This window comes from Giraffa tippelskirchi, chromosome 12 (assembly GCF_054371585.1).
Source record: "Giraffa tippelskirchi isolate mGirTip1 chromosome 12, T2T-mGirTip1v1.2.pri, whole genome shotgun sequence".
Classification (NCBI taxonomy): domain Eukaryota; kingdom Metazoa; phylum Chordata; class Mammalia; order Artiodactyla; family Giraffidae; genus Giraffa; species Giraffa tippelskirchi.
In genome coordinates, this window is record NC_137286.1 from 99,706,843 (window position 1) to 99,732,769 (window position 25,927).

At 42.3% G+C, this 25,927-nt stretch overlaps 1 protein-coding gene across 3 annotated transcripts in view; it reads right to left on the reverse strand.

Moving 5' to 3' along the window:
- The window catches only part of FRY (FRY microtubule binding protein), a 330,073-nt gene that overhangs the window by 31,690 nt on the left and 272,456 nt on the right, over positions 1-25,927 (reverse strand). For all 3 annotated transcript variants that reach the window (XR_014071062.1, XM_081549217.1, XM_081549220.1), the window contains exons 38-50: positions 25,404-25,507; positions 24,483-24,668; positions 22,889-23,087; positions 19,954-20,075; positions 15,391-15,578; positions 14,273-14,367; positions 12,468-13,075; positions 11,167-11,264; positions 10,662-10,832; positions 8,831-8,971; positions 6,652-6,831; positions 4,401-4,562; positions 1,877-1,951 (exon numbers count right to left, since the gene is read on the reverse strand). Coding sequence is in view for 2 of the 3 variants with exons in the window: in XM_081549217.1 (XP_081405343.1) it covers positions 1,877-1,951; positions 4,401-4,562; positions 6,652-6,831; positions 8,831-8,971; positions 10,662-10,832; positions 11,167-11,264; positions 12,468-13,075; positions 14,273-14,367; positions 15,391-15,578; positions 19,954-20,075; positions 22,889-23,087; positions 24,483-24,668; positions 25,404-25,507 (2,329 nt within the window). In the remaining variant the exon portion in view is untranslated. The remainder of the gene's footprint in view (positions 1-1,876; positions 1,952-4,400; positions 4,563-6,651; positions 6,832-8,830; positions 8,972-10,661; positions 10,833-11,166; positions 11,265-12,467; positions 13,076-14,272; positions 14,368-15,390; positions 15,579-19,953; positions 20,076-22,888; positions 23,088-24,482; positions 24,669-25,403; positions 25,508-25,927) is intronic.

The following is a 25,927-nucleotide window of genomic DNA, read 5'->3' on the forward strand; positions in this document are numbered from 1 at the left end:
ATGGATTTTAAATATACTTTTTTTTTCCTCCAGTGTTTTAAGAACAGTCATAGGATTTGCACTAGGTTTTTATAAAATGGTACAACACACAGTCTGTACAGGGATTGCAAATGGGTACATGAGATAAACAGCACTGAGGACCAGCCACCTAGTCAGGGAGAGATGAGAGACTAGAATTCTTTGTTTTTTAATTGGAGTATAGCTGCTTTATAATGTTGTGTTAGTTTCTACTGTACACCAAAGTGAATCAGTTGTACGTGTGTGTATATATATATACATATATATATCCCCTCTTCTTTAGATTTCCTTCCCACTAGATGACTACAGAGCACTGAGTGGAGTTCCCTGTGCTACACAGGAGGTTCTCTTTAGCCATCTATTAGTATTTTATACATAGTATCAATAGTGCATATATTGTCAATCCCAATCTCCCAGTTACTCCCACCGTCCTTCCCCTGCTTGGTATCCATATTTGTTCCTACATCTGTGTCTCTGTGTCTGCTTTGGAAATAAATTCACCTGTACCGTTTTTCTAGGTTCCACATATAAGTGGTATTACATGGTATTTGTTCTTCTCTTTCTGACTCACTTCACTGTATGACAGTCTCTAGGTCCATCCAGGGAGAGACTAGCACTCTGATTTCCTCAGCTGAATGCTCCCTTTCCTAGTTAGTGTGGCTTTTCTTATTTGTAACACAGTGAACAATTCTAGCTTGAAAGGCCACAGCACAGAACGGGCAGTGGGATCCGAAGGGGAAAGTGTAACCACAGGGGCGGAGAGAAATGGCCCTTGCTGGCTGTGCTGCTGTGGAGATAAAGGCTGCCATTCCCTTCCCTGGTGGGCTGGGAGGCTCTGTCCGCCCTCCCTGTCGTTATCCCTGGTCCCTCTGCCCTCAGTGATGTCACAGGAGCAGCAGCAAACCCACCAATCAGCAACTTGGAAGGTGACTTCAAAGGAGGCAATGCTTCTTGCTGGAGCACATTCCAGGATGATAATAAGTATCAGCCTTTACTCTAGGTACCTATGAGTCTCTCATATTTCACCTGGTCATGAACTACATTAGCATATACATTTTGGAATTTTAAAAGCAACTCCACAGAGAAACCATTTGCTGGTTCTTACTGTACTTGAAAATAACTTGGTTTGCGAACTTCTTTTCTGGTTACTAATAAAGATGCTACAATACAGATGAAATAAAAATACCTGGCAAAACCAAACCTTTTGCTGCAGTGTTCTCACACACAATTTTAATTTTCTAAATTTTTAAAAAAGCTTCAGAAGTTAACTTCTGGTACTTTAGTTATTCATTTTATTTCAAAGCCCAGTGGTACATATTTTTTTCCAACTACTGGTATTACATCAGTAGAAGTTTATGCAAGAAAAAAACATATCACTGTTTTCACCTTTACATGAGTAAAATAGTGACATCACATTAAGAAATGTGTGTACAGAGTAAAATTATATGCCAAAGGAATGTATATCATATACAGTAGTGCAGGAGACAGTCACATATACCTATTTTAAGAAAGTCTGGGTATATTATTTAAAAATCAAGATACTAAAAAACAAAAATAACTTGAGTTTTTATTTACCAACTTGAGTTTTTATTTATCAACTAGAGCAGACAGCCAATAACATCTTTCATTGTTTCTGAACTAAGTAAGAGTAAAAATCAGTAAAGTAATTAGCCCCCAACTAAAATAAATAAATTTATTTAAAAAAAAAAAAGAGTAAAAATCATAGTGTGGAGAGAAGTCTAAAAGATTGATCAAGATGATGGATATCATACTTGTAATTCATAGTTGAATCCTCTACATGACCAAAAGCAAAAGCGATAACGATACCAAAATAAATATGATACATGACAGAACTTACTGATGGATTCTTGCTTAATCCTACTTCTTGGCCACACAGAGAAAGGACATGCACCAACTTCTCTTTGGTCCTCTTCTGGAAAAGAAGCACACAGGCAGATTTTAATCTGGGGACCTGTGATCAAATCTGCTCTAATCCTGTGGCCATCAGCCACACAGGGCTAATTACCTGAGATGTAGCCAGTGAGAACAGAGAGATGTAAAACACATGAAGATTTGGTATGAAGGAAGAGTGTGAAATAGCTCGTCAATGATTATATATTGATTATACACTGAAAAATATTTTAGATATATTAACTAAAATGTTACTAAAATTGACTTGCCCTTTTTTTTTTTTGACTTTTTTTCAAAAGATGACTGTTAGAAATATTTAAATGAGGCTCACATTGTATGTCTACTGGACAGTGCTGATCTGAAGATTCCTAAGGGAGAGGATATGAAAGTCAATCCCTTGGTTCTTAGCAGATACTCATTACTCCCCTTGGTCATCTTTCTTGTGTGCTACAACTTTCAGTCATTAGCAAGCCCTTCCTTACACCTAAATTAAATCTCTTACGTTACAACACAAATCTCTTTACCCCAAATGGGAGGATAGCTTTACTTTCTGCAGAATTAAATTCGATTATTTGCAAGGCATGTTAAATCTTTCTCAACGTATTCTTCCTGTAGTTAAATAGATTCAATTCCTTTTGCTTTTCTTCATAAATGTTACTTTTCAGTTCCTTAAGCATTGGGATTCTTCCACAAACCATCACATTTTCCAATGACATAGATAAACTAGGTCTCAGAATGATGGGTGAATTGAGAATGAAAAAGATGAGTAACCAGAGCCTCAAAAATGTCAGTGTGCTTCAGAACTACTCTTAAAGCAATCACCCTAACAACTTGAAAATGATTTTTTTCCTTTTTAACCTGATTTAAGTTAATATGGAGCCTGCAAGGAGGCCAGGATCATTTACAGATTTTCCTTCTTGATGGAACTCAGTTCCCTGCATCCTTCTTGAGACACTCAATATGGTGTCCTTTCAAGGTCAAAGACAGGAGGACCTTGATGTTGAAGAATGGCTTTCTCTAGGTTTTAGTGGGCGTTTTACAATTCTGGGAAGCAGTCAATACAGAGGAACATGGAACTGGGCTGTGTGTGTGTCTTCTCTTTTCTGAACCCCCAAGAGAGTATAGCGGGTTCTCTGTTCAACCCGCAGTGAACACCCCCTGAGAACCAGCTCGGCTCCAGCAGGTGCTGCACTGTAGGCTCCATCTTCCCAGCCTCCAAGAGTGAGGATGAGTCCTGCTGGACGTGCAAACTAACGGGTTTTCTCTGCACAGCATCCACTTCTCCTTCTCCCGGTAATGCAGTTCCTCTTTCATCTTGGGACAGCTCTTCTCCCACCAGGGGATGCTTTTCCTCCCTCGTAGGGATTGCAAGAATCCTTTCTCTAGAATGGGGCTTCCCTGGTGGCTCAGACAGTACACAATCTACCTGCAATGCAGGAGACCCAGGTTCAATCCCTGAGTCGGGAAGATCCCCTGGAGAAGGGAATGGCAACCCACTCCAGTATTCTTGCCTGGAAAACCCCATGGACAGAGAAGCCTGGTGGGCTACAGTCCATGGAGTCAGCCAAGAGTCAGACATGGCTGAGCGACTAACACTTTAATTTTCTCTGGAATTGCTGTGGATGTCAGGGAGAGGAGGCCTCTACCCTGAAATGGTCAGAGGCAAAGACCACGTAAATTTGGAGCTGCCAGAGGTCGCTGGTGCCTCACAGGGAAGAACCTGCCCAAGAACGAAGTCAGCAGAGAGGAAAGCAGGACTTTGGGATGGGAAGGTGGGGCCATGAGGAGGAGGGAGAGGGTCTAAGGATTCTGTGTGCTAGAATCCAGCTCCACTTGAAGCCGTGATACAGGGGTGAACACGTTCCTTTTTCACTTCAGGCAGTTTTTCACTGGGCTTCTGGCACATGTCACCAAAAGAGCCCTAAATAATGCACAGGTTTCACTTGACAGCAAGTCCAGTGACATTAATAACCCATAGAGTGAACAGAGACAATGCAACCACGGAGAAATCTGGGCGCCTGCTCTGCTCCTGTCAGCCATGCATGAACCCCTTGACTGGATCCAGGGCCGGCTCGCAGGACAGCGTGCAGCCCTGCCACAGAGGATTGGTTGGGAGAACTAGGGTGTATTATTTGGAGGAAAGAGGACTCATCTGGGTGAGTGGCAGAGGGGGGTAGGTTAAGTGTCTGAAAGGCTGCCATGTGAGAGATCTGATTGCATTTTCTAAGCCTTAAGAGAACTAGGATCAATGAGTAGAAGCAACAGAGGGTCGGACTTCAACTCAACATAATGAACTCTTCAAAGAGTCAAGGGGTTCCCTCAGAATACAGACGCCATGAGCTCCTCATCACTGAAGTGCTGATGCCTAGGTGGGTGACATCAGGAGGGTGGCTGCCCAAATCGCGTATCACAGTTGGGTTCAACAGGCCCCCTAAGCTCCTGTCCAATCTTGTGAGTCGAGGACTCTTTACCTGGGAATACTGGGGTCTTTTCCAGCTGACAGGGACAAGGACGTTGGAGTTGGAGCCTGAGGAGGTGGAGGATGCGCTCCGGGTGACAGCCATGGCCCGGGGCTTCCCGTCACGCCCAGAGGAGTTCTGCAGTTCATCATACCGCCTCCCGATGATGGGCGTCTGCAGGGAAAAAAGCAGAGAAGCATACATTCTCTCTCATCCACGTCCTTGGTATGTGGCTCGGTCTCCCAGCAGCAACCAAGAACTGCTTATTTGATGAAAATGTAGAGAAGTTCAGTGTTACACGGAGGCTCATTTCCCTGATGTTCAAGAACACATCCTAAACCATTTTGCTTCCCTGGTGGCTCAGATGGTAAAGAATCCGCCTGCAATGCAGGAGACTGAGGTTCGATCCCTGGGTTGGGAAGATACCCTGGAGAAGGGAATGAGCACCTACTCTAGTATTCTTGCCTGGAGAATTCCATGGAAAGAGGAGCCTGACAGGCTACAGTCCTGAGGTTGCAAAGAGTCAGACACAACTAAGTGACTAACACACAAACCATTTTGCATCTTCAACACCTTCCCACCCTCTTGAGCAGCTGAAAACACACCCAATTGCTTAAACACACTTCAGAAATGACTGTAAAGATGAGAAGGAAAGCATGCAGGAAAGCAAATTATTTTCAGATGTTTAAGCTTGAAAGACTTTCTTATAACAAGACCAAAATTCCTTCCCCTCATCCCAACCTGTAATCACCAATCTTATACTCTCAAGTATTTAAAAATTTATTTAAATCTATGCTTTCAATTATTTAAATGAAACAGTCAGGGCCAGGTTCTTGGGCAACATTTAAGAAACTTCACTTCCTGAGAGGTCTGTAATGTGGTGGCTGGGTAGATAGCACCTCCCAAACTTCAGCCCCAAGGGAGTCTCTGCAGAAACCTGTTCACAGGCCCACATTCAGAGATGAGAGACACTGGCTGGGAGTGTCCCACCTGTCTCTCCAGGCCCATCTTTCTGGAGCAACTGGGTCTCGGGGGCATGCAGCTGATTGGCTACAGGTTTTCTGTACCTCTTTGGAATGGAATAAACTTTAGTAAAAGAGTAAGCTCCCCTCTCCTACCCTAGCAATATAAACTGTTTAAAATGGAAAAATATTGATTTGATACCTTAATGTCATATATAAATATCACAATAGCAGCAATAAACAGTGTCTCATCCTGAGTGTTGAATGGTCAATGAGACAACTGTTTGAAAAAACCCAATCTGGCTACAACTGAGCCAATAAGTTCCACGTCAGCAGGCCTAGTTTATTCCTTTAGTGAACTGATTCATTCAGCTAAGCTGAAGAATATGTATGAAGTACGTTCATGCATTAGACATTGTACAGACCGTAATTACAAAGTGGACAGTCGACCATGGTTTCTGCTTTAGGGGGCTTATCGGTCACGGGGTAAGAGAGACAGAAAAGCAAATGTATTTTTATATCTTAGACTAACATACTTAAGTACAGGTTTCCAAAAGTTTGTTCATGGACCAGCAGGTAAATCTGACTATTTTGTGACCTCTTTTCTTCCTGAATCCTTAGTTTGGTTCACAGGTCTCTTCTCTCCACATTCCGTTCTTTCTTAAGGCAAGAATTTAAATAGTGGTACTGTAAAAAGCAGTGTGGGAGACTTCCCTGATGGTCCAGTTTTTAGAACTCCACGTGCCCACTGCAGGGGCCATGGGTTTGATCCCTGGTCGGGCAACTAAAATCCTGCATGCCATGTGACGCCCCCCCCCCCAAATTCCTGGAACTTAATAAAAATGAAAATACAACATATCAACTTAAAAAAAATATTAAAGAAAAAAAGGCAGTGTGGCTTGGGGAAATGACCATAAAGGCAGATTCCATAAATCTCGGTCATTCACTGGTTTGGCTACAGTTTAGGAAACAAGGTTGCAGATACAAGGCAGGATGTGGCAGCAGTCAGATAAAGAATGAGTGAAGGTCATGGTTTAAAATGCTTAAGATCATTCCATTTTAAAAAGTATCTTTTCTGTGGAATCCTTTTTATTTAACTGAGGCTAGCTTCTATTTTTAAAAGCTGTCAAATGAGAGCCCCTGTGAATGTGTTCTTTTAAAAAAAAAACAAAAAACCTCATTAAGCCTTAGAAGCTTTCGTTTGACATAAATGTAAAGTAAGTCTCCCCTTCTCTAGGCGGCTAGTTTTGAACTTTGCCACTATGTATTCATGCTAAAGTTTACGGAAACAGGTAACATACCTCTGAAATATCAAAGTGGAAGTCTAGGGTTTTTCCAGGTAATTCCTTGGATGCGCTCGTCCACACTCGATGTATTTCTATCTTTGAGAGGTCGCTGTGTTGGTAGGAAGGCAAAACTAGGCTGGCAGATCGAGAAACCACCAGCTTCAAGATATTCAGCGCTTCTCGCCAGTGAATGCTCTGAAGGAAACGAAACAGTCAGTCAATACTTAAAAACTTATTTCATTAAAGAAAACTAACGTGCTCCTATAGCTACTGAAACTTCTCATGACCTGTCAGAACTCACGGATTTAAAACAGTGCAGGAAATTCTTTGATAAGTAAAAGGCAAACGACATAAAAGAGATAATTTATCTATAAGAGGAGCTACATTTAGGAAATAAGCAAATAAAAAAGACTAGTTTTGTCCACATTCAAATAAACAGAAGTTTAAAATAACAAGGTACCGCTTTTGCTAATGAGGTACTTCCTTAATTTGAAAAGCAAAACAAAACACAAAAAAAACTCCAACCCTCATTGCAGTCACGCTACTATCTTCTCACTCCTTCTCAAGATTCTCCCAGCCTCCAGTTTCCGTCCATGCTTCCTGCTTCTCTGGCTCTTTCTGCTCCATTTGCTTCCTGGGCATCTGTGCTCTGCCCTCAGCCCTCTTTTCTTCTTGTCCATCTCTTCCTCATGACCTAACCCAGGAGTCTGGGAACCATTCCTAACTCCCCTCTTCCCTCCCTCCTGAGAATCTGACCCCTACCCCTGCCCACCTCCACTCCTGTTGGCACAGACTCAGCTGAATCCTCCCTGGCCTCTGCCTGGACTATTTCAATGGTCTCTTAACTGGCTTCCCTGCTTGCAGCCTCTCCTTGGGTCCATCAAACCCATTCCAGCTACAGTGATCTTTCCAGAATCCTCAGCTCAAGCCGCTTCCCCGCTTAAACACCTTCAAGGGCTCCCCCTGGTGGACAAGGAGGAGTCCACACTCTTCAAGCAAGGCCTACATGGGTCATCTCCCCTGGAATCTCCCATACCAGCCAAAGTCCCTTAGCCTCTGTGCCTTTCCTCTTGCTATTCTCTCATCCTGGAATGCCCTTCCTCTCCTTCCTTATCAAATTCCTACTCTTCCTGTAAGTCTCACTGTGTTTCACCATCTTTGTGTCTCTGACAACTCCCAGGCAGACCGAGACACTTCTCCCATAAAAATACTGAATATGGATAACCAGCCTGATAAACGTTATTATTTCCCTATGACTTGGAATAAAAGCACATGAAATAGAATGCATTCCCTTCATTGTTAAATTCTGCACAAGGGAGGTCATGGTTTGATATGAAATTAGCCACCATTCAGGATAAGGTCTCAAGTACCAGGGATGGTCCACAGGCCTAAGAACAGGTAGTCTAATAAAACAAATTTTTTTTTTGAACAAGGGGCAAAGATGTGAACTGACCCTCTGTCTCTCGTGCGTGTCAAGTGAGAAAGCGATAATGAATAGCTACCACATGGTACAACTGTTGTTGTTGGAGCAATGCCACTTGGGAGAAAAAAAAAAAACTTGAAAATAATTTTTAGCATTTGCAAATTCTGCAAGTAATGTGACTGGTGAAGTGAGGATGGGGAAAAAGTGTTTAAAATTGTCAGGCTTAGTCAATGAGTTTAACCAGAGAAAACCGAACATTTGCCCTTGAACTCTGAAACTCACCAAGTACACAGTATGTTTTGTTTGTTGGAGTATTTTCAAGTACGAGTATGCCGATTTCTTACCCCTAGTTCCTTCAACCCTAAGTGACAATTTTCACCTCTGAATTAACCCTTCTCATCTGAAACATCTGGTCTAGAACCAGGCACACACAAGTTGCTTCTTCCTTCTCCTTTGAAATAGAACCCCTCAAACAAGACCCTGCCCCTGCCCCCCAGCTGGGGCGTTCTTTCAGTGTCCAGCCTTGAAGCTCAGGAGGCAGAGACGTGTCCTCTGAAGGCTCAGGAACACACCGGGGCCTGGTCCTGCCTTTCTCCTCACGACACCGCTCAGGGTGGCGCTCAGCCCCTGTCTTGGCCACTCTCAGCGTGTTATGGACATCGATAAGTGAACACGCAGCCTGGCGCCCATATAACCATGGCGAAGTACAAGCTCCGTGCAAAGCCTGTCTTTCTGGAGTGACTGTCTGGAAACATCTGGTTCAACACTCACTTGCACGTATTTTTCAATGGTCTTCAGAACTTCCACGTTGAACTGCTTTACAGGAACGACAGAAAGGTCCATGTAGCTGAGCAGACTGTAGATCACCTGCAGGAGGGGCTGCTGCATGCTGGGGAGGCCCTTCTCCAGCAGCTGTGGGGGCAACGCGCAGAGTGAGTCAGTCTGACACCAGATTTCCACACAGAAGCACCAAGGTCTCCTAGTATCTTTATGACTGCACATTTCCTTAGGAGGGAAAAGAAAATCCTAACTACTGAAGAGGTGGAGATGTTATCAAAGGCAATGCTGTAGGTCTGATATATAAATGTAATATTCAGGGACTTCCCTCGCGGTTCCGTGGTTAAGACTGTGCTTCCACTACAGGGGGCACAGGGTGTGATTCCTGCTCGAGGAACTAAGATCCCACAATGCCATGCAGCACAGCCTAATAAATAAGTAAATAAAAGCTCTTTTTAAAAAAAAAAAGAAAAATGCTTACTAAGACCTAAAAAAAATTTCACACAATGGAATACAACAAAATAAGCCTCAAAAGGAAAGTATCAAACACCACCAGTGACTGAAAATTACAAATGAAAACAAAAGAGATACATTTGTTAGTTATCAAAGTGATGATAGTACTGGGGAGGGTATAGGAGGGGTGGGAATCATCGGTGGAAATGTAACTTGGATAATCTGGCAACCGAAATCAAGAGAACTAAAGTCTTCATATCTTTTGAAACAGTAATCATACTTTTAAGAACTTTTCCAAACCTAGAGACAGATACTAAGATTTAAGTATGAGATTTCACCAAGGCATTATTTATAATGGTTAAAAAAAAAAAATCCCACACAAAACAAGAAAACTCCGTAAGCAATTTAAATGTCAAACACCAAGGAAATGGAAACATAAATTATGGTAATCTGTATGATGAAATACCATGTATTCAATAGAATGATGTGTTTAAAGACAGTAAAAGATATTAGCTATATTAAGTGAAATAATAAGGGATATACAGTTTCTATATAATAAATGATGCTAACACTGATGTAAATGGGTGTGTGTTATACAGAAATAATACAGGAAGGACACGCAACAAAATTCTCTCTAGATATTTTAGTTATTTGGGATGATTTTTCTTTTCTTTTTTTTTTTTTTTTTACTGTTCTGTACCTTCCGAATTTTCTATGAACACATACTGCTTTTACAATCAAAAAAGAAGCCAATGATATTTTTCAAAAACAAAAGAAAAATAATGAGCAAACTGATGTGACAGACATAATGAAAAAAACTTACTGTTCAAAACTAAAATATAATAGAAATGATTCAAAGAAATGCTGAAATTCCACATCAAAAGTGGCCAAAAGAACTAAACAGTTAACAGATGAGAAAATAATTACACAAATCTATTGTGTGGAAAAATGAGTATCTTCAAAATTTATGCTTTGTTAATGAGTTTAGAGCACACAACCGTTAAACACAGTAAGTCCTTATATAAGATTTGAACACCCAGAATAATTTGAGTAAAATCTTCTTGTCTCTGGCATGTGCTGACAGGTACCAGGGTAGTAAAAAGGAGTTTATGCTTTAGAGGCAGCTATACATCATTTCAGAGGCTGCTCTGACATCTTACACTTGTGGTAGATTACTTAAGCTGGCTGATTCTCAGATCTTTGTTATAATCACTGAGTTGTTGTGAGAATCAGTTGTTTTAAGTGTCTATGATAATATACAGTAAGCAAATACAAGATCAATAAACAAAGTTAAGGCTCTTATTATCAGTTTCACATACATATTTTACACATAGAAACTACAACGGATTTTACCCTCAATTCAGGAACTTACCTCTGCCAGGTAGGTAACCATATTCAAGGTGATGTCAGCATAGGCTTCATGAAGGTACCGGCAGACCACGTTGACCCACGTGGCACAGTCCCTCGTGTAGCTGTGTGTTTTATAAAGAGTCATGACGTGTGCAAGATTGGAAAGTTTGGGGTTCTTCTCTTCCAAACAAACCTTTTATGAGAGGAAAGTCAATTAGGTATACAACAGTCTGATGAATAAGGAAGAAATGTTAGCAATTTTGCTCTAAGTCCCAGCAGCCTGGAAAACTGATTGATACATTTTTGGGGGCAGCCAGAATGCTTAGTCATTTAATTTTCACCATTTTTTTTCCCCCACCTATTTTCTCAATAATGAAACGACCATGTGAATCAGCCACCCAGAAGCGTGAATTACTAGTGATATCAGTTAGTATCTTCAGGTTTATGAAACGTATCACCCCAAGCCTGGTAACCTTTGTCCAACATCAGGTCTTGGATCTGCCTGAGGGTGAAGCCCTAAGGCATACCTGAGCGATTCTCTCAGCTACATCCTTACAGAACTGGTTGGGGTTTTCAAAATGCTGTATCAGCTGGGGCAGAAGACACAAGACATTCAGTGGAAACCCTGGATTAGAGAAGATACAAATGGAGATACGTGAATATGGTGCATTTGAGCCATTAACAGCAGGAAGGCCTATTATAGATTTTATTCTGAGGAGATGCAAAAGCAGCCTTTTGAAGTAACTTTGATCTAACATAAAATCCATGATAAATGTACAACCACAATGACACCCGTTCAAAGCAGGCACTGAAGTAGATTTGCAGTTTTCAGGTACAGTGCTGTCATGCTATCGACTGTTGCATGTAAGAATGATTGTTGGCATAGATTTTAAAAAGCGGATTAAAAATGAACTGAAGCACTAGTTTGAAGCTTTTATCAAAAAAAAATGTATTTTAAGGAAAACTTGTTTGAAAAGACACAGGCCAATCAATTTAAGTTATCAGAAAGATTCTTTGAAATGATGAGGAGTAGCTTAGTTCCACTGTATTAAGCTTTGACTTCCTGGAAAGAATTGTGGGCCACACGCCATGGTATTAAAAATCTGGTTTGCTGATTTAATTCAAAACAACAGGGAACCAAGGGAATTTTCAAGAGGAAAATAAAGGCTCAGAAAAATAAAAGATTTACGAGTTAAGAAAAAAGAGAAAATGTCTGTTTAAGAGCAATGGAATAAACTAGCACTGTCTGCAATGTGATCTGGAAAGCAGAAAGAAAAATCTCATGTATTATTCTTGACCCTTTTATGCGACTGCCTTAAAAACATCTTCTACAATATACATAGTTAAGACTTACACAGGGCTTCCCTGGTGGCTCAGTGGTGGAGAATCCTCCTGCCAATGCAGGAGACCCAAGTTCAATCCCTGGTCCAAGAAGATGCCATGTGCTGCAGAGCATCTAAGCCCAGGCACCACAACTATTGAGCCTGTGCTCTGGAGCCTGGGAGCAACAACTACTGAGCTGACATGCTGCAACTGCTGAAGCTCATGCACCCTTGAGCTCGTGCTCCACAACAAGAAAGCCACCACAATGAAGAGTATCCCCCACTTGCCACAACTGGAGAAAGCCTGCTTGCAGCAAAGACCCAGCACATTAAAAAATAAATTTTAAAAAAATCAAAGAAAAACTTCTATACAAATTTTAAAAGAAAAAATAAACTACTCCCAAAGAACCATTTTTAAACACAATCATTAAAAGCGCTAAGCCCACATTATCTTATTACACTAAACACACGTCCCACCATGACCAGAACTTAAGAGTGAGCTTTACCAATGGCTTGAGATGAGTCCACCATGGATACTTTGGACACTGGTGTCAGCAAACTGAACAGCTGCAAGGTAAGGTCGGTAGTGGTGAGGGAGGTGAACCCCTTCAACAGCAGCTGCTGCAACCCCGAGAAGTCTGCCCACTTGAGCTGCGCCTGGAGTTTCTCTAGCTTTTCTCGGTTCTCAGCTTTATCGAGCGGCATGTGAGCCAGCAGTCTGTTCAACAGCCTCAGAGCCATTAGGTATTCAAACTCAAAATCAGATTCCATCAAAGCCACCGTGACCCAAAAGATGGTGGCCAATAGGTTGGTTGGATGGTTTATGTGTGATGGGTCCGTGAGGCTGTCCTTCAAGGAGGATGAGCTTCTGGTTTTCGAGGAGAGGCCTTGTTGAGTACAGGCCTGAATTCTGTCCAGGGTGGCACTCCGAGGTGGGTCTGAGGACCGGTCCACAACACCGAACTTCTTGGGCACAGAGAAGCTCCTCTGATGCCGGCTGCGTTCTGCAGTTGCCGTGTTGCCGCCAGCTGCCCCAGGGTTCACATTGAGTTGTCCTGTGCTCTTTCTGCTCGCCGTCAGTTTAGTGTTAGAGCTTAAGTCTGGTGATGAAGAGCTGGGTATAAAAATTAAAGAGTTCAATAAGAATCCAGTGCATTTCAGTGAAAGGCTAGTCCTTTTAAGATCCATCAACAAAGTGGGAAAATCATTCCTTGGAAATACTACTTTCTAATCATTTTTTTCCACATTCTTAAATGAAAAGGAGTATGTTTCCTTATTCTTAAACATAATGCTATGAAAAACCAAACTTAACCAGAACAATCCTCACTAACAAAACAACAAAACCAAATACTGACTTTAACTTATTGAAAAGTTAAAGAAATAAGCAGTTGGCTCTAAAGTTTACTGATCATTCATTTAATTTTTGTTTGAATTTAGGTGAGAATAATTATGAAATAAAATGTATCCGATAGGCACAAATGTTAATACGCTATTAACTGACTGATAAAAAGAACAGATACAGAAATATCTAGAAAGAAAAATGTAAATGCTTGTGTTAAAGGACAATTTTTGCACTTAGAAAATTTATGAAAAATGATTTCTAAGTCTATTTCTATCAACATTGTTGCTGAATTTTTACTGATATAGATTAACTTGTGGGTTTATACAGATAAATATATATGGTGTTAGTAATTACACTAAATTACCTATCATAAAAATGTTCACCTTAAAAATGAAACAAGGCCCAACCTGCTATAACATTACTGATTCATTTTCAAGCAAGATGAGCTTAATTATCCAAACAGAATATGAAACTGTGAATGATTTAAAATGGGTTATTAAACATTGACAGGAACAAAAGGAGTTAAAAACTAAAAATGAAAGATCCTAAGGTAGACATTTCTTCAAGTAAAATCAACATTTATTTCAAATGTTTTTATGGTGATGGATCAGGTAAGTCTTGTATATATGCATTTAAAAAACAATGCTTATTTTGTTTCTATAAAATGTGATAAATAGGATAATTACATAAAATATGAAAAAATACTCAAAGAAATAGGAAATTAAAAAAAATAATATTTGTGTTATGTAGAAATAACACATTGTCTAACTTCCTGTGTATATATGTGTGTGTTGTAATTTCCTTTTTTTTTTTTTTTAAACTAAAGGAAATGTTATACATACTTTCTCGGGTCACAAACAGACTTTAAAAAACTAGATTTGTTCTTTAGACTTTGCCCAAAATCTAGGCTTCTCCCAAATATTCAGTACAGTGGATCTGATTTTAAAATATTGTTCAGCTGACGCTCACCGAGATAGTACAGTTAAGAGATCAGTGTTCTTCAAGCAGTCAGACAAGTTGTCCACGGCAGCTTCCAGGGTAAGAAGGGCTTCCATGACATAACCCTGCCAGACACACAAAGACAACATTCTGTGCCACTTACAATTACTGCTACCATCTTGAAGATAAATTCAATGGATACAAACTTTATTCAAATACTGATACCATCTTTGAAAGCTGGACAGTCATGGCTACTTTAATTTACAAGAAATTTTAAGGGCCACTTAGGAAACTCAGATGGCTTAGGAGTTAGCAGGTAATCATGATGATTTCTCTCCCTAGATGTGAGGTTTTCAACAGATCATCCTCATTCAAAACCCAACAGGGAGGGATAAGGCTACAGTGGGCAAGTGTGGCCCCTTGCTGAGGGGGATGGTGGACATTTGAAATACAGTGGCAACATCTGGAAGCTGGAGATTAAGAGATGAAAGATGAGAAGGGCTGTGACTTGGGGCATTTTAAAGTGTGCTTCCAATGGCCAGAGGAGAAAAAGAAGCTGAAGTCTCCAGGCGTACTGCCCTCTGAGATGCAGAACATTTCTGATGGAAAAGAAGGTTTTGGCCCCAGCTACAGAGCTTGTAATGCCCCTGGCTTTCCACCTGTTCCCAGTCTCCAGGTTCCACAGTCCACAGGGTCCTCTTGGGGCATCTGCTCTGCCCACTATTTCTTTAGCTTTTCTCCGTTTATGGAAGGCCAGCCACACAGACAGGAGTGGTGCTCTGCACAGACACAATTGCAGCCCCCCTTCTCTGGGTAAGCAGGCTGCATAACTGCATCTCAGGTTGTTAGTAAAAGACAAAAACAAGACAAAATACCTCCCCCAGTCCCCACCAAACAAAATCAATAAAAACAGAGTCACCAAAGGATTTCGGTTATTGGCTCAATAAAAGTATCCACTGAATTTCTAGAACAGCACCCGCCTGGAGAGATATTTGTAAAAACAAAAGTCAACCTCTAGAATTTTTAAATAAATTATACACGTCTGAACGGCTGGGATAATTGGCAGGAGGAAGAAAGTTCAAAGAAAGTCATTAATTCCTCATCTCTGCGCTGAGAGAAGGGTGAATGCCCCAGCTTTCCTTCTGTACCTGAATCTCATCTCCGTGCTCGCCAATCACCTCCACCAGCCTGGAGAGGAGGTCCGACAAGGCGTGTGCTGACAGAGGTTGTTTGAGGGCCCGGAATATCTGGAAGGACCGGCCGGCATAGTGCCGGGAAGAGCTGGCGAGGGCCGTCTGTAGCGCCACTTCACTCAGGTGCTGCTCCAGGTGGAAACCTAGGGCACGGGGGCGGGAGCAGCTCAGCACTCGGCTGCCAACTGAGACCGCCAGTCATCTGTTCGCTTACAACAGGCTGACTGCACAGCGCCCCCGCCTGGTGGTACTTATTTAAAAATGACCCCTGCGATTGGGATTGACAGACATACACTACTACGTATAAAACAGATAGCTAATGACTGTGTGTGTTAAGTCGCTTCAGTTGTGTCCGACTCTCTGAGACACCATGGACTGCAGCACTCCAGGCTTCTCTGTCCATGGGATTCTCCAGGCAAGAACACTGGAGTGAGTTGCCATTTCCTCCTCCAGGGGATTTTTCCGACTGGAGTATCCAACTGGCATCTCTTACATCTCCTGCATTGGCAGGTGGGTTCTTTACCACTAGCACCATCTGGGAATCCCTACAACTAATGAGAACCGGCTGTATAGCACGGGGAACTCTACTCAGTGCTCGGTGGCGACCTGAATGGGAAGGAAATCCAAAAAGGAGGGGATATGTGTATGTATAAGGCTGGTTCACTTCGCTATACAGTAGAAATGTTCACCTTAACACAACATTGTATAGCAACTATACTCCAATAAAATAAAAAATTAAAACCAAATCTGAATCAATCTTAAAGGGGCACAGTGGAATAGAAAGAGTTTGGAGCAAGCTTTGAGGAGTAGAAAGCTTCGGAGCAATATGATCCTGATTTTAAATGAGAGATTTGGGACACTGGGAAATAAATTTATTCCGTGTGAGCCTGTTTCCTTGTCTTTACCTTGTGAATCAGAGCATCCACCTCAAAGAGTGGCTGTGAAAATCAACTTAAAAAGGGTTTAGAATGGTGTCTGACACATCACTGGTGCTTACAAATGTATTATTAGTTATTGTGCTGCTACTATTTGGCATCATTCTTCTGCACTTTTCACATAGATCATGTTCGCTCCTTTGTCATAAGAGAATCTGTTAGACACAAGTCTTGTGAATGAAGAGGAAAGTGATGAGTGGATCTGACCGGCCAGGTGGCGCTAGTGGTAAAGAACCCTTCTCCCAACGTAGGAGACATAAGAGACATGGGTTTGGTCCCTGGGTCGGGAAGATCCCCTGGAGAAGGGCATGGCAACGCACTCTAGTATTCTTGCCTGGAGAACCCTATGGACAGAGGAGCCTGGCGGGCTATACTCCATAGGGTCACACAGAGTCAGACATGACTGAAATGACTTGGCACGTACACCCGCACATGTGGAAGCACAACCAAAGCCTGGGCCAAACTCCCTGTTCTTCAGAATCGTCCATAAACAAGCAGACGTGGAGGTGCAGGCACTGCAGAGAAGGGAGAGACTGGCTCAGCTTTCACCTCCTGAGTGTTTGTTCTTCCAACAGCATGAAGGTAATCTCAGCCCTCAGAAAACCATCTGATCATAATAAAATGAAAATGTAAGGGAAAATCCATGGCTGAATTCTGGGCCATTAAATCCTCCACTTGTTGCACCTCTTTATGTGCAGAAAAATCAGGATATGTGAGTCAGTGGACCTGATAAAAACAGCCATTTGTGCTGTGTCCGTGATGGAAGGCTCTGGGGGCATGTTTGATGGTTCCGTGAACGTGGACCAGGAGGGAAAATTCAGTGTTACTGTTCCTGGTGCTGCTGCCTGGCTGGCTGAGCCCTGGGACATGTAGTACACCATATAAGACAGTGCTCCTGCGGTGTCAACAAAGTGTCCTGGAAAACGGACTTAGACACATTCAGGTAGGAAACATAGAATTTAACCCTTATAGGTAGTTCACAATCTATGAGTAAATATTTTGAAATAGTTTTTTACATCTTTGTTTTGCTTTTCAAAACTTATTTTTCTATTTAAGCCCTTTTATATGTGGAGGTTAGGTCCTGTGGCGATGAATAAAAACTTATTTAAATCACACCATTGCAGGGACTCCCCTGGTGGTCCAGTGGTTAAGACTCTGCACTCACACTGCCTGGGAGTGTGGGTTCAACCCCTGGTCAGGGACCTACAATCTCACATGCCACACAGCGTGGCCAAAAAATCTAAACAAAATTAATAAATCATACTGCTGGAAGCATTCTAGTAGGATTGCTGACCCTCAACCCCCTAAGATGATGTCCTTTGGGAAAAGCTATTTTATGAGTGGCAGAGAAAAGAAAGGGGCTTCCTAGGTGGCTCAGTGGTAAAGAACCAAACTGCCAATGCAGGAGATTGGGCTTCGATCCCTGGGTAGAGAAGATCCCCTGGAGGAGGACATGGCAACCCACTCCAGTATTGTTGCCTGGAGAATCCCATGCGACTAGACAACAATGGAGGAAAGAAAAAGGTTTCCTTTCCTCCCTGTTACACAATGAAGCCACACTTCTCAGCTCTCCTCACAGTCAGATGTGACCTTGGGCTTGAGTTCTGGCCCGGGGGACACGGGGAGATGCACTGGACACCATGCTCAAGGCTAGCAGGTAAACTCCTCCGGGGTAACCCTCCACGCACTCTGTTCGTCCACCTGTCCCTGGACACAGAGGGTCGAGTAGAGACCTCTGAGCCTAGCGGGTGGCAGAGACACAGAGTGGGGGATGGTCCCTGAAGCACCAGGTGGAAAGCTGCTCCCAAACGTCTGCATTGAACTGTTATGAGATCCAGAAACAGCCTCTTGTGTTAGGTCTCTGAGCTTTGAGGGTTATTTGTTACAGCAGCTATGCTACCCTGACTAATACAAGTGTTTCCAGGAACACATCTTATTGTGCTATATTGGAGGTAGGCAGAAAGCAGCCACGTTCAAGAAAATTGTAGGGAGTAAAAATATCTTGAGGAAGATGTGAAAAAACACAGAATATTCTAAGTGAAAGTGAAGTCACTCTGTCATGTCCAACTCTTTGCAACCCCAGGGACTGTAGCCTCTCAGGCTCCTCTGTCCATGGAATTTTTCAGGCAAGAGTACTGGAATGGGTTGCCATTTCCTTCTCCAGGGGATCTTCCCAACCCAGGGATTGAACCTGGGTCTCCTGCATTGTGGGCAGACGCTTTACTGTCTGAGCCACCAGAGAAGACAGAATGTTCTAAGCAGCCTGAAACACACTCAGAATATGCTATATATGGCATTCATACTTTTTCTCATTTTTAGTATCTTTATACCATCAAGAGTTTCACACAAATGAAGAGTTCACATGCATCACAAAATCTCTCCTTCAAGGCTACTGAAATGACTTTTAAGTGGGGGAAATACCGATAAAAGCAGTCTTAATACTTCAAAGAAATTCCAAAGGGGAAACTCAAAACAAGAAATGGCAATTCCATTCTGGGAACAACTTTCCCATTTCAGTTTAACAGTATTTTTTGGTTTTTAGCATGTATCCTCTGATAATGAAAAGATATGTGGCATATCTGGAATGTTTCAAATTGTAAAATGTGCTAATTATCAGAGCAGCCAGAAGAGCTGGTGAGACATATTTACTATGGCCAGCCTGCTGAGTGAGAAAAGGCAGAGATAGCTGTTTATCAGGCTGAGGAACTAAATTTAAATTTCACACACATATCAGCCCTGGCCAAGCTGATCCGAATGGAATCCAGCTAAGGGCTTAAATATTGTGAGGCTGCTGCTGCTCCTACTGCTAAGTTGCTTCAGTCATGTCCGACTCAGTGCGACCCCATAGACGGCAGCCCACCAGGCTACGCCGACCATGGGATTCTCCAGGCAAGAACACTGGAGTGGGTTGCCATTTCTTTCTTCAATGCATGAAAGTGAAAAGTGAAAGTGAAGTCGCTCAGCTGTGTCCGACTCTTCACGACCCCATGGCCTGCAGCCCACCAGGCTCCTCCGTCCATGGGACTCTCCAGGCAAAAGTACTGGAGTGGGGTGCCATTGCCTTCTCCGATTAGCTAGTACCTAAATTAGCATCAGACTGTGTTCAGAATATTGAGTGGTCACTGGCACAGGACTTGTCAGCAAATACTTTTAAAGCCAAAAACATTTTATTGAAAAATTATTATTATTTAAAAAAAATCCAGTTTGCAAGATGGACCATTTTCTCCCAGTTGAGCCTGATGACAGTGAATAAAATTTCTTTCTCATGGCCTTCTTTAAATAAAATTAATATAGGCACAGTGTAGTTGTAGTGAGGGAAATGAAGCACAGAGAACAGAGACGCTGGGGAAATCATTTGATGGAGCCTCATACAACTATACGTGACATTAACTATCATTAAGTTAGGCACACCTGAAAAAGCTTCAATACCCCCTATAAATATTCCTTGGCTATTGCTGCCAAATGGAGATTTTACACACACACACACACACAAATACATACCCAGTGTGTAGTTATATGGGGAGAATGAGCTCCGTTACACAAAAATGCTGAAAGTGGGCTTTGTAGCAATAGGATGAAGTACCTGATTTGGAATCTCTGAACACGGATACAACGTGACGTAGAAAATTGGTGAGTTGTTCAGCACTCTTTGAATTCTGATTTTTGGGTGTGATGTCCTCATGGCACCAAAGCGGACCAAATGCCCTTCAACAAAACACACAAACTGTCAAAAATGTAACTATCATTTTGCACAACCATATACACAGTTCTAACTCCAAAGGGGCAACATACATTTTTTTAAAAAATTTACTTATTAGTTTGGTGGAAAATTTCAGTCTTATAAAGCTTAAGAGCACACTCAAAATAGATCTACTTCACTGACGGAGACATACTTTTTCATATGTTTTGCTCACAAAATTAAAACTTCTCAATTCACCAGGACAGTGTTCATTCAGCACATAACAGGTTCTTTGTCTTAAATGAAGTGATGTAACATGTCAAATAAAACACAGATTTAGACACAGACTCCCTTTATACATTTTAGAATTTGCAGAGATAACATTTTATCAGGATCACATTGTTAGGTTAAGTTGCCAAACACTGTAGGACAAACTGAAGACACAACCTCTGTTGTCTATTCGGTTTTCTCTGTGGTAAGAGCAGGATGGATCCATGTGTGAGAATTTCAGAGAACACCATTCCCAGCACTGACACTGGTGAGTAGTGAGAAAACCTTTCTTCTCCACAAACCAGTCAGGTCTCTGAGACACCCTGTAAGGAGGCACCACCAGCCCCTACTTGAGCTTCCTGTACGTTAAATTCTATATTGAATTGAGCTAACAGAAGCAGAAGATATTAAGAAGAGGTGGCAACAATACACAGAAGAACTGTACAAAAAAGATCTTCATGACCCAGATAATCACAATGGTGTGATCACTCACCTAGAGCCACACATCCTGGAATGCAAAGTCAAGTGGGCCTTAGGAAGCATCACTATGAACAAAGCTAGTGGAGGTGATGGAATTCCAGTTGAGCTATTTCAAATCCTAAAAGAAAGTGCTGCACTCAATATGCCAGCAAATTTGGAAAACTCAGCAGTGGCCACAGGACTGGAAAAGGTCAGTTTTCATTCCAATCCCAAAGAAAGGCAATGCCAAAGAATGCTCAAACTACCACACAAGTGCACTCATCTCACATGCTAGTAAAGTAATGCTTAGAATTCTCCAAGCCAGGCTTCAGCAATATGTGAACTGTGAACTTCCAGATGTTCAAGCTGGTTTTAGAAAAGGCAGAGGAACCAGAGAACAAATTGCCAACATCCGCTGGATCATTGAAAAAGCAAGAGAGTTCCAGAAAAACATCTATTTCTGCTTTATTGACTACGCCAAAGCCTTTGACTGTGTGGATCACAATAAACTGGAAAATTCTGAAGGAGATGGGAATACCAGACCACCTGACCTGCCTCTTGAGAAACCTGTATGCAGGTCAGGAAGCAACAGTTAGAACTGGACATGGAACAACAGACTGGTTTCAAATAGGAAAAGGAGTATGTCAAGGCTGTATATTGTCACCCTGCTTATTTAACTTATATGCAGAGTACATCATGAGAAACACTAGGTTGGAGGACTCACAAGCTGGAATCAAGATTGCCGGGAGAAATATCAATAACCTCAGATATGCAGATGACACCACCCTTATGGCAGAAAGTGAAAAAGTACTAAAGAGCCTCTTGATGAAAGTGGAAGAGGAGAGTGAAAAAGCTGGCTTAAAGCTCAACATTCAGAAAACTAAGATCATGGCATCTGGTCCCATCACTTCATGGCAAATAGATGGGGAAACCATGGAAACAGTGGCTGACTTTATATTTCTGGGCTCCAAAATCACTGCAGATGGTGACTGAAGCCATGAAATTAAAAGACGCTTACTCCTTGGAAGGAAAGTTATGACCAACCTAGACAGCATATTAAAAAGCAGAGACATTACTTTGTCAACAAAGGTCCATCTAGTCAAGGCTATGGTTTTTCCAGTGGTCATGTATGGATGTGAGAGTTGGACTATAAAGAAAGCTGAGTGCTGAAGAATTGATGCTTTTGAACTGTGGTGTTGGCGAAGACTCTTGGGAGTCCCTTGGACTGCAAGGAGGTCCAACCAGTTCATCCTAAAGGAGATCAGTCCTGGGTGTTCATTGGAAGGACTGATGTTGAAGCTGAAACTCCAATACTTTGGCCATCTGATGCAAAGAGCTGACTCATTGGAAAAGATCCTGATGCTGGGAAAGATTGAGGGCAGGAGGAGAAGGGGACGACAGAGGATGAGATGGTTGGATGGCATCACCAACTCAATGGACATGGGTTTGGGTGGACTCTGGGAGTTGGTGATGGACAGGGAGGCCTGGCGTGCTGCAGTTCATGGGGCCGCAAAGAGTTGGACACGACTGAGTGACTGAACTGAACTGAACTATGAGAACTGAACCAAAAGCTAAATCATTCCTCGAAAGAACCATAAAATCTGAAAAAAACCGGGCTCACTCACAGTTTTCTTGACTTTGATCTATTATTAGTTGGATTCCTTTCCCATGATGTGTCCGATTGTTTCTGGTTCCTGAATTCCATTTATAAGTGACCCTTTGGACTAGAGGAGCAGACAGGGGTCCCCCCTCTGCAGCTGCTACTGGGTTGACCATGGCTAATGCTTTGGGTTTCCAGAGCGATGTTCTCTGCCAAGTCTTGGAAATCCCAGAAGCTGGTAGCTCTGATAGACAGTAAAAGTCACGCTTGCCTCCTGCCCGCATCTGCTACCTGCTCATCAGGCAGGAAATCCCCCTGCTCCTCCACTGTGACATTAGGGGAGTCGTAGACAGCGTCTACCAGGGTCTGCCTTGTACACAGACACCAGCAGATGCAGTTCAAAATAGAGGAGACTTCATTAGAATTTTCAAATTTCAATTTTTAAAGTGATGGCACTCTTCCAAAAGACTGACCCCAAAACAGCAGCCCATCTCCTGACCCCTCCCTTACCTGGTCGTCAGAAATTCAATGAGCTTGTTTGCCTTCTCATCCATGTCAGCAGCCACGTCCGCATCTTCTACCTCCTGGGTCATCTGTGGGAGGTTCCCACTGCTGCCTCCCAGACTGATGCTGGATGAAGTGGAGCTGGAGCTGAGCCCTGAGTCTGGCACTGGGGATGACTGGTCCTCTCTCAGGAAGTCGAAGCCACCTGGTGGGAGACAAGGTCCAGGTGGAATGTGCAGGCCAGGCATTGAATGAGGTCGGGAGGTGCGCATCAGGAACTGTGCAGTTATTTAAATTTTTTGGAAAAAAAAAACCACTTGATTTTTGGCTATGGCTATGATTAAACCAGACTGGAACTCTTTCTTTGCTCATGGAATAGTTGCACTGCCGTGTAAACCAGTGTGATTTGGTAATAGATGGTGCTCTGCTATTTTCTACTTTGGTGTCTTTTTTTCCCCCTTTTCTCCCCCAAGATATCACCTTTTATTTATCAGACTGGTAAAGACAAATGAGAAAGTTTAGTAATAGTAGGTGTGCAATATACACTCTTAAATACTGCAGGTTTAAATTGGTGCAACAGTCTTGGAGAACAATTTGCAACGTTCGACCCAGTAACTACAAACTAAGAAATGTATCCTGGAGATATACTGATTAAAAGCACATCAAGGTATATGAGCCTAGGGGCTCATGGAGGCATTTTGTATATTGGCCAAGAAGCAAAACAGACACAAATCAGAACAATTTCTCCAGCTATGGATAAGAAACGTATGAGTTAAGACATGTGGTTCAATGGATACTATGCAGTACATAAAAAGAATGGCATGGAACCATTTGTGCTAAGATACAAAGATCTTCAAAATATCCAGTCTTCTGATTAAGCTCACTTAATCAGTCTTTTTCTAACAGACTTACCAAATCATTTGATGCTCTGGTGTTTTAACTGATGCTTTCTGCAAAAGAAGTGAGTGCGTGTGTCTGTGTGTGCATGCTTTCACACACCCACTCTCTGCTGAATAGCTCTGTTACACATTTGTACCTAACTGTGCTGTAGGTAAATTATTCCTGGGTAATAGATGATTTAGCTATATGACATGATACTATTTTTGAGGATAACAGCCTCTAACAGCGATAAGTAGGGTATACATAATGTTTTGCATAAATGTGCCCAGAACTCTGAATGTGTATATTAATTGAATGTAATTATGTCTCCAGCTACATAGGGAAATGTCTGGCACCTTGGTGATACCTGGTCTCACAATGCTGGAGGTGGTCACTGTTTTGCACATTCTCCTCCATGGGTGTTCCAGACTCATGCTCTCTCAGTCAATGGGTATTAATTTTTTTGATAACGTATTTAATGAAAATGGCAATCACAGTAATAATTTAAAAAGTATATTTGGAAATATTTACTAAGGAAGAAGGATTTAACATCAAGTAAAAATAATGCATGTTTATTGCACATAATGGTGCATATTTTATCCCTTACTAAGCTGGGGTAAGGGTAAAAGCAGAGACATTGATGTGGGCTCCAGGGACACCCCCAGGTATCCTCAGACTTGTGACTCTGTCTCAGGCTCCCTGCCCCTCCTCCTTGTGTTACCTGTGTAGAGATACTCGGGCTGATAAGCTGGCTGAACTGTTAGAGTCTTGGCTTCGCCCATCTCTCGAGTCTGCAGGAGCACAGAAGCAATGGCATGGAAATTGCTGTTGCAAGAGAGGGCAATCAGGAGATGAAGAAGCAATTTTTTGCTGTGTTCAAAGACTTCTGGCCGGTAATGGTCCAAACCTGGAACAAAACAGTGGAATCTCTTAATATAAACAAACCTTTAGCTCGTCTAGATTCCGGGGACGGCAAAGATTCCAAGACGCCCAGGAGGAAGACGTTAGAGGGAGGTTTCGTTTCCGTTGTTAGTTTGTTACTGACATAAAGAAATCAGGCTTATGAAAAATCAAATGTTTTATTCCTTAAAAAATGTTCTTATGAAATGCTGATAGATGGACTTTTCTTGACCTCTCTGTAGCATCTGACATGTTTAGCATTTCTCTTTCCTGAGATGTTCTCTTCCTTTTACTAAAGGTTTCTAACTTTATCTCTCTCTGAGTCTCCCTGCCTGGCTGATTCCTCTTTCCATTTTTGTTTTTTTTTGCTCTGCAACTTGGGTATTTTAAAATCTCAGTGCTTAGCTGACCGTGTTCTACATTGTTTCTATGCACTGACTGTGTCTTGTGGCTTTAAATTTATCACACAGAACCAAAGCCCCTAAAAGAAGTCCAGCTTGTTTTGAATATCTCTATAGAAGTAGCATGGATGAGGTACCCCTCTGCATTATGGTGCCAGGACAATTTTAAACAATGACTGATCAACTGGAATTTTAGAGATGTCACAGAAAGGACAGTGAAAAGTGGAAGATATTAGGTATTTCAGAAAAGCAGGATGGCCACGTAAAAGGACAGCTCCCTGGGATAACTTGTGTAGGTTTCAGACTCTAGTGGCCAGGATTCCTCTGGGTCCCAGGCTTACCTAAGAAGACCGCATGGAGCAGCAGCGGGAGATGAAGAGCCCAGTCTTCTCTGACGCTGTGGTCCACCACCATCTCAGTCATAAAGATGACAGCGACATTGCACCTAATCAATGGAAATGATGACGTCAACGCCATGTCCGAAGAGGATGGAAACAGACTGATAGGTCGTTCGGGCACAGTCACATCCAACTCGTCAGCCTTGAAGAATTAGGTGAGAGCCTGATTCCAGGGAAATGGAGTTTAACTTCTGATATAGCACAGAGTTCCATGAGGAGAAGAAACTTCACTTGACCTAATTCACATAATGGGGACTCTACCGGTCCCTTGAAAATAAGGGCTGAAGGATGAAGAGACTTGGAAGACAAGGGTTCTTTCTTTTAGCTGCTCACCATCAACAAGGCATAACAGAATGAACACCCACACCAGGGGCACATCAAGGAAAACTTCCAAGGGCTGCAAGGCAGCTTTGCACACTGGCTCATGTTCGACCAAAGTCAGTCAGTATGCTGAGAGCTGCAGGTCA